General features: G+C 40.6%; 1 protein-coding gene across 2 annotated transcripts in view; it reads right to left on the bottom strand.

Annotated features, from left to right (window-relative positions):
• gnao1a (guanine nucleotide binding protein (G protein), alpha activating activity polypeptide O, a) overlaps positions 1-17,991 on the bottom strand; it is a 147,030-nt gene that overhangs the window by 16,419 nt on the left and 112,620 nt on the right. The window contains exons 5-7 of one of the 2 annotated variants that reach the window (XM_075470747.1): positions 15,680-15,808; positions 12,076-12,205; positions 5,859-6,012 (exon numbers count right to left, since the gene is read on the bottom strand). In XM_075470747.1, coding sequence (XP_075326862.1) covers positions 5,859-6,012; positions 12,076-12,205; positions 15,680-15,808 — 413 coding nt within the window. The remainder of the gene's footprint in view (positions 1-5,858; positions 6,013-12,075; positions 12,206-15,679; positions 15,809-17,991) is intronic. The other variant, XM_075470746.1, reaches the window with a different exon arrangement.

Consider the following 17,991-nt stretch of genomic DNA (forward strand, 5'->3'; position numbering starts at 1 on the left):
TGCAGTATGCAGTATGTAAGTATGTAGTGTGCAGTATGTAGTATGTAGTATGTAGTGTGCAGTATGTAAGTATGTAGTATACAGTATGTAGTATGTAGTATGGAAGTATGTAGTATTTAGTATGCAGTATGTAGTATGCAGTATGCAGTATGTAAGTATGTAGTGTGCAGTATGTAGTATGCAGTATGTAGTGTGCAGTATGTAGTATGTAGTGTGCAGTATGTAGTATGTAGTGTGCAGTATGCAGTATGTAGTGTGCAGTATGTAGTATGCAGTATGTAGTATGTAGTATGTAGTATGCAGTATGTAGTATGCAGTATGGAAGTATGTAGTATACAGTATGTAGTATGTAGTATGTAGTATGCAGTATGCAGTATGCAGTATGTAGTATGTAGTATGGAAGTATGTAGTATGGAAGTATGTAGTATGCAGTATGGAAGTATGTAGTATGTAGTATGTAGTATGTAGTATGGAAGTATGTAGTATGTAGTATGTAGTATGTAGTATGGAAGTATGTAGTATGCAGTATGCAGTATGCAGTATGTAGTATGTAGTATGGAAGTATGTAGTATGGAAGTATGTAGTATGCAGTATGGAAGTATGTAGTATGTAGTATGTAGTATGGAAGTATGTAGTATGCAGTATGTAGTATGTAGTATGCGGTTTCGAACACAGCTTGTGTTTTTCTGCATTACTTTCTGATGTTTTCTGGAAGCGTGACCTTTGACCCCTGCAGCTCAGCACACTTTCTGCAGAGGAGAGCTGTGCTCTCTGCCAGCCCGGACCTCGTAAATATGACGCATGGACAACTTTCTCAGGTTTGGACGGATAAATGAGTTGTGACAGAAAGTAACGCGCCCTGCTGTTGTTGCCATTTTCTTCATTTATTGATCCATCACGGTCCTCAGAGACGGTGATGGATACGAGTTCCTGAAGCCAAAAGGAGTGGAACCAATATTTGTGCTGCGTGGCGATCCATTTTACAGCAACAGTCCATTACTGACTGTTGGGGCCAGTTCAGCTCGGCATACTTTCATTTGTTTGAATCCTTTCGGACCGAGTCTGGTCTCAGAGATGGGAGTAATCTCTGCTCCGAGCATCTCTGACATCATGGCTGTTGGCCATTAGCAGCACAATCTAACGTCTGTGGCAGCGACTTGCTCAGAGCGCACACAGAGTGTGACCATGTGAAGGCCTGAGGAGGGGAGCTGGAGAGGAGCAGACGGCTTTGGAATCCTAATCCCTTCTTTCTCACAGCCTTGTTTTCTCCGTCTTTCTCCATTCTGCTTTCCCACACTCGCTTTTTTTCTCATTTTCTCACACTCTGCTCTCGCCGTCTGTTGTTCCCTCCCTGAGTTGCGTTGTTTTGTCTTGTGATCGCTTTCACACTCTTGTTTGGACCCTGGTCTCAACCTTTTTTACGCAGAAACCTCAACTCCTGGTGCTGTTTCCAGCTCTTTATAACCGCATCAGGGTTGTTCGTGCGTCTCTCTGCCGCGTAATTTAACGGTAAGTTAAAGCACCCTGCAGTGTGCTGACTACTATACATACTACATACTACATACTACATACTGCATACTGCATACTGCATACTACATACTACATACTGCACACTACATACTACATACTGCACACTACATACTGCATACTACATACTACATACTGCACACTACATACTAAATACTGCATACTACATACTGCACACTACATACTACATACTGCATACTGCACACTACATACTACATACTGCACACTACATACTGCATACTGCACACTACATACTACATACTGCATACTACATGCTGCACACTACATACTACATACTACATGCTGCACACTACATACTGCACACTACATACTACATACTGCATACTACATACTACATACTGCATACTGCACACTACATACTGCATACTACATACTACATACTGCATACTGCACACTACATACTACATGCTGCACACTACATACTGCATACTGCATACTACATACTGCATACTGCATACTACATACTACATACTGCATACTACATACTGCACACTACATTCTACATACTGCATACTGCACACTACATACTACATACTGCACACTACATACTGCATACTGCACACTACATACTACATACTGCATACTACATGCTGCACACTACATACTACATACTGCATACTACATGCTGCACACTACATACTACATACTACATGCTGCACACTACATACTACATACTGCATACTACATACTACATACTACATACTGCACACTACATACTGCATACTACATACTGCACACTACATACTGCACACTACATACTGCATACTACATACTACATACTGCACACTACATACTACATACTACATACTGCACACTACATACTACATACTGCACACTACATACTACATACTGCACACTACACACTGCATACTACATACTACATACTGCACACTACATACTACATACTACATACTGCACACTACATACTACATACTGCATACTGCACACTACATACTACATACTGCACACTACATACTGCATACTGCACACTACATACTGCACACTACACACTACATACTACATACTACATACTGCACACTACATACTACATACTACATACTGCACACTACATACTACATACTGCATACTGCACACTACATACTACATACTGCACACTACATACTGCATACTGCACACTACATACTACATACTGCACACTACATACTACATACTACATACTGCACACTACATACTGCATACTGCACACTGCATACTACATACTGCACACTACATACTGCATACTGCACACTACATACTACATACTGCACACTACATACTACATACTACATACTGCACACTACATACTGCATACTGCACACTGCATACTACATACTGCACACTACATACTGCACACTACATACTGCATACTACATACTACATACTACACACTGCACACTGCATACTACATACTACATACTGCACACTACATACTGCATACTGCATACTACATACTGCACACTACATACTGCATACTACATACTACATACTACATACTGCACACTACACACTACATACTGCATACTGCACACTACATACTACATACTGCACACTACATACTGCATACTACATACTGCATACTGCACACTACATACTACATACTGCACACTACATACTGTACACTACATACTACATACTACATACTGCATACTGCACACTACATACTACATACTACATACTGTACACTACATACTACATACTACATACTACATACTGTACACTACATACTACATACTGCATACTGCACACTACATACTACATACTACATACTGCACACTACATACTGTACACTACATACTACATACTACATACTGCACACTACATACTGCATACTACATACTGCATACTGCACACTACATACTACATACTACATACTACATACTACATACTGTACACTACATACTACATACTGCATACTGCACACTACATACTACATACTGCACACTGCATACTACATACTACATACTGCATACTACATACTACATGCTGCACACTACATACTGCATACTACATACTGCATACTGCACACTACATACTACATACTGCACACTACATACTGCACACTGCACACTACATACTACATACTGCACACTACATACTACATACTGCACACTACATACTGCATACTGCACACTACATACTGCATACTGCACACTACATACTACATACTGCACACTACATACTGCATACTACATACTGCATACTGCATACTACATACTACATACTACATACTACATACTGCACACTACATACTGCACACTACATACTACATACTGAATACTACATACTGCATACTACATACTGCACACTACATACTGCACACTGCATACTGCACACTACATACTGCATACTACACACTACATACTGCACACTACATACTACATACTACACACTGCATACTACATACTACATACTACATACTACATACTGCATACTGCATACCACATACTACATACTACATACTACATACTACATACTGCATACTGCATACTACATACTACTCGATCAGACAGTATGCAGAGAATTTACCCACAATGCATTTCGCTCCTGCCCGAGCCGAAATCAGCCGGCCTGAAGCTGATTTCTCAACATTTGAAACATTTTCAGGTGAGAAAGTAGTCGTTTAGATCCCCAACGTGTTGAAAACCTGACAAAATACCGGCTGTTTACAACTTTGTTCCCACGAATTCGGCGCTACTAAAGCTAGCCGCAGTGAGCAACGCACTTCCGGTTATTTTCACAAAATAAAATACCCGTTGCCTTTTATCATAGGGAAAGCCATTACCATACAATTGGTGCTTTTGTTTTGAAAACAGGAAGTGAACCTACCCTCGTTGTAGCTAGCTTGAAACTGCCGTTTTGACAGGAAATGACGATCGGCGACGTCACGTTACGTTGCGTCTTGGGTAGTTTGAGTATGAGTAGTAACCTCATGATGCATACCCAACATTTCGGAGAATCTAGTATGCATCCGGGAACTTAAAAAAAGTTAAAGTTAGTAGGAGTAGTGGGAGAAGTATGCGGTTTCAAAACTTAATCACATTTTAAATCCAGATTTTATCTATTGTTCTTATTTCTTTCTTTTTTTGTCTAAAATTTAAATCATGCTTTTTATTTCTACTGTTTTAATTTATCTATAAAGCACTTTGAATCGCCTTGTAGTTGAATTGTGCTGTACAGATAAACTAGTCTTGCCTTAAAGGGACAGTTCGCCTCGTTTGACATGAAGCTGTATGACATCCCATATCAGCAACATCATTTCTGAACATCTTCTTACCCCTGCTGCGTCCTTTGAGCAGAGTTCCAGCCTCGTTTTGGTGTTGGCGAAGGTAGTCCGGCTAGTTGGCTGGGGTTTAAAAAGTAAAGCGTTTTGCTTCTCAAAACAATATGCGTTCAACAGAGTAATACATTTGCATCACAAAATGGTTCTCCAGGAAAAAGTCAGACCTCACAATCTCTTGGCCCTATTTTCTCTCCCTTCGTATCACTGCCTGCTGTGCAGACCGAGCAGCAAACACCGTAACAGGCGCGGCTGTCGGCAGGCGGCAGGCGGCAGCAGGCAGTGATACGAAGGGAGAGAAAATAGCGGCAAGACATTGTGAGGTCTGACTTTTTCCTGGAGAAGTGTTTTGTGATGCAAATGTATTATTCTGTATTACTAGCCGGACTACCTTCATCAACACCAAAACGAGGCTGGAACTCTGCTCACAGGACGCAGCAGGGGGTAAGAAGATGTTCAGAAATGATGTTGCTGATATGGGATGTCATACAGCTTCATGTCAAAAGAGGCGAACTGTCCCTTTAATGAGCAGCTGTAACCACTGCTGTTGTCATCTGAAAATGAGGGGATTCAGAAACCTTCGCTTCTTTGCTCTGAACGCAAAATTCAACTTGACAAAAAAGCTGCGAGGAGCCGATTGAAAGAGACGAGATGCAGCAGAGACAGAACGGGTGGAGCACAGAAACACCGACAGAACGGGTGGAGCACAGAAACACCGACAGAACGGGTGGAGCACAGAAACACAGACTGAACGGGTGGAGCACAGAAACACCGACAGAACGGGTGGAGCACAGAAACACCGACAGAACGGGTGGAGCACAGAAACACAGACTGAACGGGTGGAGCACAGAAACACCGACATAACGGGTGGAGCAGAGAAACACAGACTGAACGGGTGGAGCACAGAAACACCGACAGAACGGGTGGAGCACAGAAACACCGACAGAACGGGTGGAGCACAGAGCAGGAGGAGCTCCGCCCGTTGAAGTGAACACACAGCAGGAAGGACAGACTGTCTCAGGGAAAGATGTACCGGAGTATTCAGGGAAGCAGATGGACAGCGGAGACTTGTGGATCTTTCTCTCAAACAGGTCCTTCTTGTTCAGGAACAGGATGATGGACGTGTCCTTAAACCAGTTGTTGTTACAAATGGAGTCAAAGAGCTTCATAGACTCATGCATGCGGTTCTGTTGGAGAGAGATTAGCACATGTTAAACGGGCCGCAGGCACATCTCCAGACTCATCAAAACATGTGATAATAGATGAGACAGATAATAGACAGATAATAGATAGATAATAGACAGGTAATAGACAGATAATAGACAGATAATAGATAGATAATAGACAGGTAATAGATAGATAATAGATAGATAATAGACAGGTAATAGATAGATAATAGACAGATAATAGATAGATAATAGACAGATAATAGACAGATAATAGATAGATAATAGACAGGAAATAGACAGATAATAGACAGATAATAGATAGATAATAGACAGGTAATAGACAGATAATAGATAGATAATAGACAGGTAATAGATAGATAATAGACAGATAATAGATAGATAATAGACAGATAATAGACAGATAATAGATAGATAATAGACAGGTAATAGACAGATAATAGATAGATAATAGACAGGTAATAGATAGATACTAAAGTCAAAGAGGAACTGAGACGAAACGTAAACCAGAAAGCAGAACTAGTGCAAACAGAGTTCCTCTGCAGACGGCCGCAGGGTTTCCTGCTCTGCATGTGTGTTCGAATCAAAATAACGGCTTCTGAAATCATTAGTCAGACTCTTGCTACCAGTGAGTTTAACAAAGCCATGCATGCTGAGCTCTGACTGCATCGTATCACACTGAAGGAATGCTCAGAGGGACCCTGGAGAGTTTTACACCACAGCGACGGCCTGGCTCACAGAGACGGGACACGGTCCAGGTCCAGGTTCAAAGTTTTAGAGCCATGAAGACGGCTAATTAATGTAAACTCAAACAGAAATGTTTTTAGTTTCACAACCTCTGCAGAACCAGCAGAACCAGCAGAACCTGAAGTACTTCTGCAGGTTCAAAGCGGTTCAAAGTCAAAAGGCTGCAAAGTTAAATCTGCTGTTTCCCATAAAAACTCCACAGGGTCCTCTGGACTAAAGAGAAAAAAAACTAGATCCAAACGAGATTTAAATTTAAATGGAAAAGTTCTGATGCATTTAAACAACACGTACGTTTAAAGATAAAATGTAGCTCAGAAGATGCCGTTTTTCCTCATGAGGCACTTTTTAATGTTAGTTTATTACTGTTTTTACTGGAATTCTTCATCAGCATCATAATGTTGAGAATATCTTTTCTGCTGTAAATAAAACTAGCTGCCAGTAAAGTGCCTGATGGAGAAAACTGACTCTTCCACACAGTGAGTTGAAAGCAGCTTCTCTCTGGTTCTGATCCATCACTGACGGGGCCCATCAGCCGGTCAGATTAGTGGGAGAGGACGGGTCCTGATGACCTGAGATGTGGGCGCCGCCGCCTCGCGTTGGAGGCAAAGCAGGACGAGAGGAGCTTTAAAAAGGCGATTCAGAGGAATAAGGTGAGAAAGGACGGGGAGTTTAACAGCTTGTTCAGGTTCACAGACACAGAGAGGCGCTGCTTTCAACTCTGGGTGAGTGCATCAACCTATCCGGAGGTTTCATACCTGTCTGTGGGCGGAGCATCTGCAGAAGATCTGACTGCTGATTGGTTAGAGAGGACAGTCGATGGCGACAGTGACAGGAGGAGAGGAAGGAGCCAGAGGTGCTGCAGGGCGGAGCTTAGAGCAGGAACAGGAAACGCAAGGGACCCGCCGGCCCGCCCACCCACGTCCCGGTCCTCCCCCCCCCCCACATTCACACATCTGGAGCTGCAGGAAAGTGTTCAGAGGGCAGCCGGGCAGCGTTCACACAGTCCCAGAGGACGCCGGCGTGTTTCAGGTGAGAAGGAGCCGCAGACGCCACGTGTCAGACGCAGTGCAAAGCGCATCTCAAACAGAGAGAAGGAAGCAAAAACGGTGCGTGTGGAGCCGGAAGCGTTTGCATCTGTGGACAACACGGAGCCTCCCTGCAGCATCAGCTGCAATAAGTTTGATAAATCAGTCTGTAGTGGCCATTTGTCCATAAAAAAACAAATTAAACTTAAACCAAACAAAATCAGAAGACCACTGATGCACCATGGGGGATGTAGTTTAACCCTCCTGTTGTCCTGCGGGTCCAAAGTGAGCCACCACCATGTTTAGCTGTAGAAAAAATACCTTAAACCATCTTTTTCCAACTGTAAATGTTATGACTTTTCCTAAAGGGACCCCATCATTAGAAAAAGTCACACTTTATTTTTGTTCATGTTTCCATGTGGGCTGTACTCCACTAGGGTACAAAGATTGTCTTGTGGGTCATTTTTGACCCGTGAATTATAAAAACATTTAAACAGCAGAAAAAAGTTCACTGTTTTTTTCCCTTTCAATATAATTAATTCAGAAGTAATTACTTCACATTTATATAATAGCAATAATAAACCTTTATTATGTAAAAGAAAACTGAGAAAACAAGAAAACTGTTGGTCCGACTGACCAAAAAAAAAAAAAGTGTAATCCTGAAAACTGGTGATTGTCTTTTTGTATTGTGTAACAAAAAATACATGATAAAAAATGTATTGAATTGAGTTGAATAGATAAATAACAGGTGGTTTCATCACACAAAATAGATTTTGCATTTAAAATTCAACTAAGTTGCTTTATTTTGGGGCTTTGGTAGGACAAAGGGGAGTAAACACAATGTTAAGACCACACAAAGGGTTAACGCAGGCCAAAGAAGACGAAAGAAAACAAAGAAAACAAAGAAAACCTGCTGCTCTCTCCTTTTTTTCCTGGTAAAAACCATCGGCCCACCCAGGTGCATGCTGGGACTCCAGGTGCCCAGTGTGACCCAATTAGCAAAAATATTCTAAACAAATAACTAAGAAAGAATATTAGCAAAAAATCCAATGTAAATAAAGCCCTGAAATTAATCAAATAAAGTTATTCATAATTAGCTCATTAAATTTACAACTAGAACCAAAAAACAAAAACTAACTTTACAAATAGCTCCTACACGGTCTGTTAACCGGTTAGCTGTCCGACATCCCAACACACATGGAGTCAGTTTCTCTGAAGTCTAATGCAAAGCTCCAGTGAGAATAGTTCCAGACTGACGGAAAAACACGCCGTACGGGTCTGCTCTGACTGCAGTCACACTCACATCTGTATCCTGGTCATGTGTTGCACGTTTAAACTTAAAATTCTGTCTTCTAATCCCAGAAGAAGGTCTCGTGCTGCGTTGGAAACCAGAACGCTGCAACGTGCAAACATCTTTACTAGGGCTGGGCAACGATTAAAATGTTTAATCTAATTAATCACATGATTTCCCTGATTAATCACGATTAATCGCATTTGTACGCAGAATCCAAAAATGAATCCAAAAGTAGCGTATAGCTTTTAGCATTTAGCTTTATTTTAAATGTGCTGCCATATGAATGAAAGTGCCATAACATTTGTTGTGCAAACACACTTTTAACATCAGCATCTTTCTGTAGTTTTTATGTAGAAGCCTCGCTCCACTGTCTGTTTCCTTGAATGACTTGCTGCTATCAGTTGTGTGTTTTGCCTTTAAGTGATATTTTAGACTGGAACTACTACGCTGAGAAGACAATTCAACTTGGCTGTAAATGCAGGAGTTTTATTTAAATTTATTTTGAAATACGTGCTTTTATGTTGAAACGAGTAAAACAGGAAGTAGCGCCGATTAGCTCCGTTAGCTTCACACCTGTAGCGGTGATGTTACCTGCTAGTTTATCTTTATTTTATTCCTCCATGCTTCGTGGTGTTTGCTGTAACTGTGTGAATGTGATGCATTCAACAGACTTTTACAATAATAAAACCTGCGTTAATGCGCGATAAAATATTTATCGGCGTTAAATAATAAACAAGTTAACGCGATAATAACGAGTTAACTCGCCCAGCGCTAGTATTTACATTTATACATTTGGTTTAGTCTAGTTAACGGTTAGTTAATACATCTTTTAGTTAAAAACAAGCAGGTCTGTTCCACCAGAGACACAAAGTGGAATTATCAGAGAGAAATGTTTAAGAATCTTATTCTTTTTATAGGTTTAAGGGGTATTAAGAAGGCCTTAAAATGTTCTGAATGGATTCATTCAGAAAGCTCAGAAAGAGTGAAATCTGCACTGAAGGTCCTGATTCTGGTGCTCGCAGCATCATCCTGTAAGAATCACCTTCAGAGACGCACAGACGGTGGCTTCATGCAGCAGGAATCAGCGTTAAAAACCACCTAAAAACCTCAAAGGTACGGATTATTTTTGGCTTCTTTTCACTCAGAGCAGATCGGTGACTTTAACGGCTGCTTTCCCGTCCCCGTTAAATTAAATATCTCTGCTGAATCAGAGGCACACGGATGTGACGGGAGACGTGGGAGCGAGCCCAAACATTCGGTAATTAGACCTCCCTCTCATGTTTACGGTTTGATAATAATAAAAATGTTTTTCATTATCCTGACAAACAGGAAAGCTTTAATGGAACTCTCACTGGTTATTAGCTTGTTTTTGCCTCCAGATTCCTCAGAATAACAGCGACTGAAAGCATAAAGTGGGATCTTCATCCTTCACTGAATGTGTTCTTCAGACTCATGTCACATAAGATGGTGAGGTTACACTGGAAAAAATCCAAAAAGTCTTGCCAAGTATATTTATCTCTTTCTCGTCAAAATATCTCATTACACTTAATAAAAGACACTAACAGGTTCTATTTCAGCCAGATATAGGGACTTGTTGGAAGACAATACATCTGGAATATCTTGTTAAATGAAAAAGTCTTGAAAACAAATTGTTTTGAGTCACATATCACATGAAACAAGTTTTTTTTTTGACATTTGAAGAGGTTTTTAAGCTAATTTCAAGATCACTTTTATCTCAAAAGTCCTAAATATCACATCTTATTTCAAGAAATCTTGACAAGCTGATTTTCACTAGTTCCATTGGCAGATTTTTTTGCTTATTTCAGGCAAAAACGTCTTTTATTTGTTATTGTTATACTTATTTTTGGAGGGGCATTTTTTCCAGTGCAGAAGGAAGGAAAATATTCCACAGCACTACTGTAACAGGTGGGCAGCTCTCAACATGTCACCATCAGACGGGCATTTTCAACAGGAAAAGACACCAAAAACCGGGATAAACAGCCGGAGTGGAGCTGCTTCCGAGCGCGTTTTACGGATATTTCCTCTCCTCGTCTGGTGCTGCGCTGCGGCTCCCAGCTCAGAGGGATGCTCCGTGACATCTGCATAAATAGAGCAGCTACTGAGAACAGTTTCCCAGCCTGGAGTCCTACCGAGGCGCCGAAATAGCAGCGAGCGTTCACATCAGCGTATTTGTTTTTCACGCTGGGCCGCGGCCTTCAGCGGGAGGTTAAGGAAACACCTCGTTACTCTCAGCTATGTCCACCATCAGACCTTTATCTCTTTATCTCTCACCTGTGCTGCATGAACCGTTCCCACACATGCAGATATGTGGCTTAACATCATGTTCATGAACAGAAAACGTATTACTCAGATGCTCCAGTGTTAGTTTTAAGGATTCTGACATGAGTTGTATTCAGCCCCAGTTGGATGTTACACCACACTGGAAAAAATCTAAATCTTACCAAGTATATTTGTCTCATTTCTAGTCCAAATATCTCATTACACTTAATATAAGACACAACTGCCTAACAAGCACCATTTCAGCCAGATATAGGGACTTGTTTGAAGACAATACATCTGGAATATCATGTTAAATGAAAAAGTCTTGAAAACAAATTGTTTTGAGTCACATATCATATGAAACAAGCTTTTTTTTTTTAGCTAATTTCAAGATCACTTTTAATTCAAAAGTCCTAAATATCACATCTTATTTCAAGAAATCTCGACAAGCCGATTTTCACCAGTTCCACTGGCAGATTTATTTGGCTTATTTCAAGCAAAAATATCTTGTATTTGTTGTTTTTCTTACTTATTTTCTTAATATTTGTATTTTATCCCACTGTAGCACTTTGAGATTTTGTTGTAAATGTAAAGTATGTTATAAATAAAATGTATTATTATTATTATTATTATCTTTACACAGGCTGCTAACAGCCAGCTTCCCCGCACAGCGGCGGAGCGCGCGTGTTGTCCGGCCGTGGAGGCGCTCGTCCTTACCGTGGTCTCGTCCTCGTGCAGCACCTGGTCGTATCCGCTCAGCGCCACACAGAAAATGATGGCCGTCACGTCCTCAAAACAGTGGATCCACTTCTTCCTCTCTGACCTCTGGCCTCCTACATCGAAGAGCCTGACGGACACAACACACACACCTTTACAGCTCCTGTTATTTCCATGGTGCAGTCTGAGACGTGTTTATCAGTAAAACCTAAAATCATCAGCACGTAACAGCTTCAGGGGCTCCATGGTGGATCCATGGGATCCAGATCCAGTCGCAGAGCTTTGATTTGCCATAAATCTGACTAGTTGATGAAAGATTTTTCTTTTTTAACTAGGGCTGGGCAACGATTAACATGTTTAATCTAATTAATCACATGATTTCCCTGATTAATCACGATTAATCGCATTTGTATGCAGAATCCAAAAATGAATCCAAAAGTAGCGTATCGCTTTTAGCATTTAGCTTTATTTTAAATGTGCTGCCATATGAATGAAAGTGCCATAACATTTGTTGTGCAAACACACTTTTAACATCAGCATCTTTCTGTAGTTTTTATGTAGAAGCCTCGCTCCACTGTCTGTTTCCTTGAATGACTTTAAGTGATATTTTAGACTGGAATTTATGGAAGCCCGTTTCTGCCACTTAATAAAAATAAATTTAGAAATACTATCTCATAATTTCGACTTAGTTTCTCGTAATTTCGACTTAATATCTCGTAATTTCGATTTAGTATCTCGTAATTTCGACTTAATATCTCATAATTTCGACTTAATATCTCGTAATTTCGATTTAGTATCTCGTAATTTCGACTTAATATCTCGTAATTTCGACTTAGTTTCACGTAATTTTGACTTAATATCTCGCAATTTCGATTTAGTATCTCGTAATTTCGACTTAATATCTCGTAATTTCGATTTAGTATCTCATAATTTCGACTTAATATCTCGTAATTTCGACTTAGTATCTCGTAATTTCGATTTTGTATCTCGTAATTTCGATTTAGTATCTCGTAATTTCGACTTAGTATCTCGTAATTTCGATTTAGTATCTCGTAATTTCGACTTAGTATCTCGTAATTTCGATTTAGTATCTCGTAATTTCGATTTAGTATCTCGTAATTTCGATTTAGTATCTCGTAATTTCGATTTAGTATCTCGTAATTTCGACTTAGTATCTCGTAATTTCGATTTAGTATCTCTTAATCTCGATTTAGTATCTCGTAATTTCGACTTAGTATCTCGTAATTTCGATTTAGTATCTCTTAATCTCGATTTAGTATCTCGTAATTTCGATTTAGTGTCAAAATTTCAATTTAGTATCTCATAATTTCGATTTAGTGTCTCATAATTTAAATTTAGTATCTCATAATTTTGACTTAGTATCTCGTAATTTTGACTTAGTATCTCATAATTTTGACTTAGTATATCATAATTTCGACTTAGTATCATAATTTTGACTTAGTATCTCATAATTATTAATTCTATTCTATTCTATTCTATAATTATGAGATAGTATTTCTAAATTTTTTTTTATTAAGTGGCGGAAACGGGCTTCCATAGGAACTACTACGGTGAGAAGACGATTCAACTTGGCTGTAAATGCAGGAGTTTTTTAAAAATTTATTTTGAAATACGTGCTTTTATGTTGAAACAAGTAAAACAGGAAGTAGCGCCGGTTAGCTCCGTGAGCTTCAGGGACCGAGGAGCACCTGTAGCGGTGATGTCCAACTTTAAAATGAAAATGGCCGAGTAAAAGTTCCGTACCCTTCTCCAGGTTTGGTGGTTCGGCAGCAGAAAGCAACAGACTTTTACAATAATAAAATAAATAATAAAACCTGCGTTAATGCGCGATAAAGTATTTATCGGCGTTAAATAATTAGCAAAGTTAACGCGATAATAACGAGTTAACGCGCCCAGCCCTAGTTTTAACTAAACAGTGAAATAACTCAACACTTTTAAAGCTAAAAGTGAGACGCAGCCGTTTATCTGAACCAAAGTGTCCCACAAAGATGTCCTGGATGGATATCTGCTGCTGACAACTGTTCAGTTTCAGGGCTGCAGGACTCTGACACGTCTCTGTTGCATTTATCCATCTTTCCTCTGTCTGTGCTATGAGCTTTTTATGGCGCATATTCACATCTATCTACCGTTTAAACAGCTGTGACTTAATAATTACCCTGGGTGTTTACTGTGATGGCCAACTTTTAGCACTTTATTTAGTTTTCTGCTTCACACCTTCTGTTTTATGCGCACAGTCTTACTCAAGGCTGCTTCAGGGCAGGTGATGTTCACACTAAAGTGATAAATTATGGGATTTACCTTCAGGCTGCAGCCTGCAGTGCAAAGGGATGGATCTGTGACTCATTTGTAAATGATACTATGGGTTACACCCAGCGCCTCGCTCAGCAGAGCTGTGTGTGCATCAGCACTCAACAGAGGCGGAAATATGATGAAAAGTCAGAATGAGACTCCATTTCCTCATCGTTCCCATGGCCTCGTGTTCTAACTCAGTGATACTCACTATTTTTTTCACCAGAGCCACATTGGCAGAGCAAAATCAAGGGAAGAGCCACTTTTACCACAACATACTAAAGTCCCCTTTTTACAAATATGCATTACTACATATAAAACATCCCACAAAAAAAGAAACAGCACAGCCAATACATTTTCAATTCAGACCACATTTACCTTAAAGGTGGGGTAGGGGATCTTTTTCTGGAACACTTTTTTTACATTTTGCTTGAAATACTCTTCACACCCCCATTGCAACCAATTAATTAAAAGTTTTGACACAAATATGAAAAGTTTTAGTGGCCTCTAGAACGTACAATCTAGGAAAAACAGTATCCAATCATTGTGAACAGACCGTTCACAATGATTGGATACTGATGCCGTCTATCAAACTGCAATCTGCTCCCCCCCCCCCCCCCTCCTTCCCCCTGTGTGCGTACCCTGCTCCGTGAACGAATTACGCGTCCAGAAGCTTGGCAGGAAGCTAAACTAGAGCTAGCTTGGCTAGCACCTAGCATTATTAAACGTATAGTTAGCATATACTAAATACTAAATACTAAATACGGCAACGATCGATGCTTGCGGTCTGTGAAGACAGCTATGTCACTTTTATCAAGGTCCTGTTTAAAATACAGCTTTTATGGCATTTTCAAAAATGCATTTTGGGGCTCGTTAAGTGCTTTTCAATCGATTTTCCCATTGAATTTTGGGCCTCGTAGAGGCGCCAACTGCCAAAAACTGCCCTATTTTTTCATTTTATATGCATTTTCCCATCCACAATTTCCCACTTTTTTCCATTTTGCCGGAATTCCTTTCGACTAAAGAGAGCCAAACGTAATGACACACTGATCGAGGTCATTGCGCACGCAGCGGTGTGCTTTTTATGCCGGTCGGACTAGTCTGTGCTAGACTAGTAGGCCGTCAAAATATAGGACGGAAACGGAAAAATAACAATCCAGCACAGGAGTTTTATGTGCGTCTAATGCCTTCGGCATTGGCGCCCATAATGAATTACGTGCAGGAGTTTCTGCTGTGTGCTTGGAAAGAGAAGCGGAAGTGCAGAGTCAAGAGGAAAAAAACAGTTTCCACAGACCTGAAGTGAAGGTTTTTGAAGGTGAAGTGCGTCTCGACGATGCCTGTGGTCTTCACCCGGGTCCTCAGGATGTCCTGCTCTGTCGGCTGGTAGTCGGGCGCACCGATCCGATCTAGGCTGTCAAGGTAGCTGCACACAGACAAGCACAGAAAAGATGTTAACAAGCAGTAAGAGTTCTTCTCTGTTATGTTAGAGCTCATGTCGTCTCTCCTTTATCCAGTTCAGGGCGACTGGGGGGCTGAAGACCACACTCAGGCCGAGTCTCCAGCTAACCTGACCACTAACCCATGCATGCACGGGGAGAACATGACATCATCTTTATTAAATTTACAATATATTTGATCCATATTGTGACGCCCATGGGATTTCTCCCCATGTTTTTAGTTTGGTGTTTTATTATGTGTTAATCATGTCTTTAGTTTTTAAGCTCATGTTTAGTTTTTAGTTTTGCCATGTTTTGGTTTTCCCTCATGCCTTAGTTTTCTAGTCCAGGTCCGTTATTTAGTTTAGCCAGTTTCTGTTGCTCTGCCATCACCTTCATTCACTTTCACCTGTTTTTCCCCTCAGCTGCACTCACTCACCTCAGGCTGTGTTAGAAACCGCCGACTACATACTACATACTTCCATACTACATACTCATCGATCAGACAGTATGCAGAGCGTTTACCCACAATGCAGTTCGCTCAGCCGGCCTGAAGCTGATTTTGCTTAAGCTCTAAACCAGGGGTGGCAAACCGGTCAGAGACCAAGAGCCGCATTTTTTACTGTGTGACCACAAAGAGCCACATTATTTTTGAAAAATTACCGAATTCTCTCCGTTACATCCGTCTGTTCTTAACTCGCTCTCGTCTCGGTCACGTGACGCATCAACGCTGATATTAAACCCACGAACCTAGCAAAAATGAGTCAAAACGGACGTGTTTGGAAAGCTTCTTCCCAGTGAAGGAGACAGAAGAAGAGGCTGTGACCACTAAGAAAAAGAAAGCTGCATTTTGAAGGCATGTTTAAGCGTTACCATAGCAACCAGAGAGGATGTTACGTCAGGAGGACGCTGCTAATGAAGTTACATACAAGTACACAGTGGATTCAAGTTTATTATTATATTTACTAAATACCACAGAGTCTGTGTTAGTTGTATTATTTTATTTTGTAGTATTTATCGGCCACACCTGAAAGGCCGGTCTGTGAAAACATTGTCTGACATTAGCATGGAGCAAAAAAGGTTGGAGACCGCTGCCGTAAAAAAACACAAACACAAATTTTTATATGAACGCAAGAACCGCATGAAACCAGACAAAGAGCCGCGGGTTGGCAACCCCTGCTCTAAACTCTGTAAACTTTAGCAACATTTGAAACATTTTCAGGTGAGAAAGTAGTCGTTTAGATCCCCAACGTGTTGAAAACCTGACAAAATACCGGCTGTTTACAATTTTGTTCCCACGAATTCGGCGCTACTAAAGTTAGCCGCAGTGAGCAACGCACTTCCGGTTATTTTCACAAAATAAAATACCCGTTGCCTTTTATCATAGGGAAAGCCATTACCATACAATTGGTGCTTTTGTTTTGAAAACAGGAAGTGAACCTACCCTCGTTGTAGCTAGCTTGAAACTGCCGTTTTGACAGGAAATGACGATCGACGACGTCACGTTACGTTGCATCTTGGGTAGTTTGAGTATGAGTAGTAACCTCATGATGCATACCCAACATTTCAGAGAATCTAGTATGCATCCGGGAACTTAAAAAAAGTTAAAGTTATGCCACGCCAACTCAAGTTCTTTTGTTTTGTCTCAAGTATTTATTCCACAGTTTAGGTTTTTTGTTATCCGGCTCTTTTGCCTGTTTTTGTGAAATAAATCCAACTTGCTTCTTTACATCTCTGAGTCCGTGTCCTACCAACCCACCCTGACACATATGGCATCACGATGTGAATCTGTTCTCCACCTTCTTCTCATGTGATCAGGTTCTGATTTAAAATCCAAACAGTTTTCCTCTCGTTCTCTTTGATAAAGGGAAGATTGTAAAATTTCTTTTTTTATTTGATCTCTCGTGGATTTTGAAACTTCAGTCTGTTACTAGTTGTTGTTATTAGCTGATGTTATCTTCCTCTCCAGCAGTCAGCCTCTTTCACCTCTTTCACAGACGTGTCAGTCAGGGACTGGTGTGATGACTGAGCTCCTTTATCCTCCAACACAGCTCAGATCAGCTGAAGGTCCAGATGCATCTCTCAGCTCCTGTGTCAGGTCTTTGCTGGATTTTTTCCTCTCTCTTAAAGGGGTAATCCGGCGTAAAATGCACTTTAGATCAATTTACGG

Source organism: Odontesthes bonariensis, chromosome 7 (assembly GCF_027942865.1).
Source record: "Odontesthes bonariensis isolate fOdoBon6 chromosome 7, fOdoBon6.hap1, whole genome shotgun sequence".
Lineage (NCBI taxonomy): Eukaryota > Metazoa > Chordata > Actinopteri > Atheriniformes > Atherinopsidae > Odontesthes > Odontesthes bonariensis.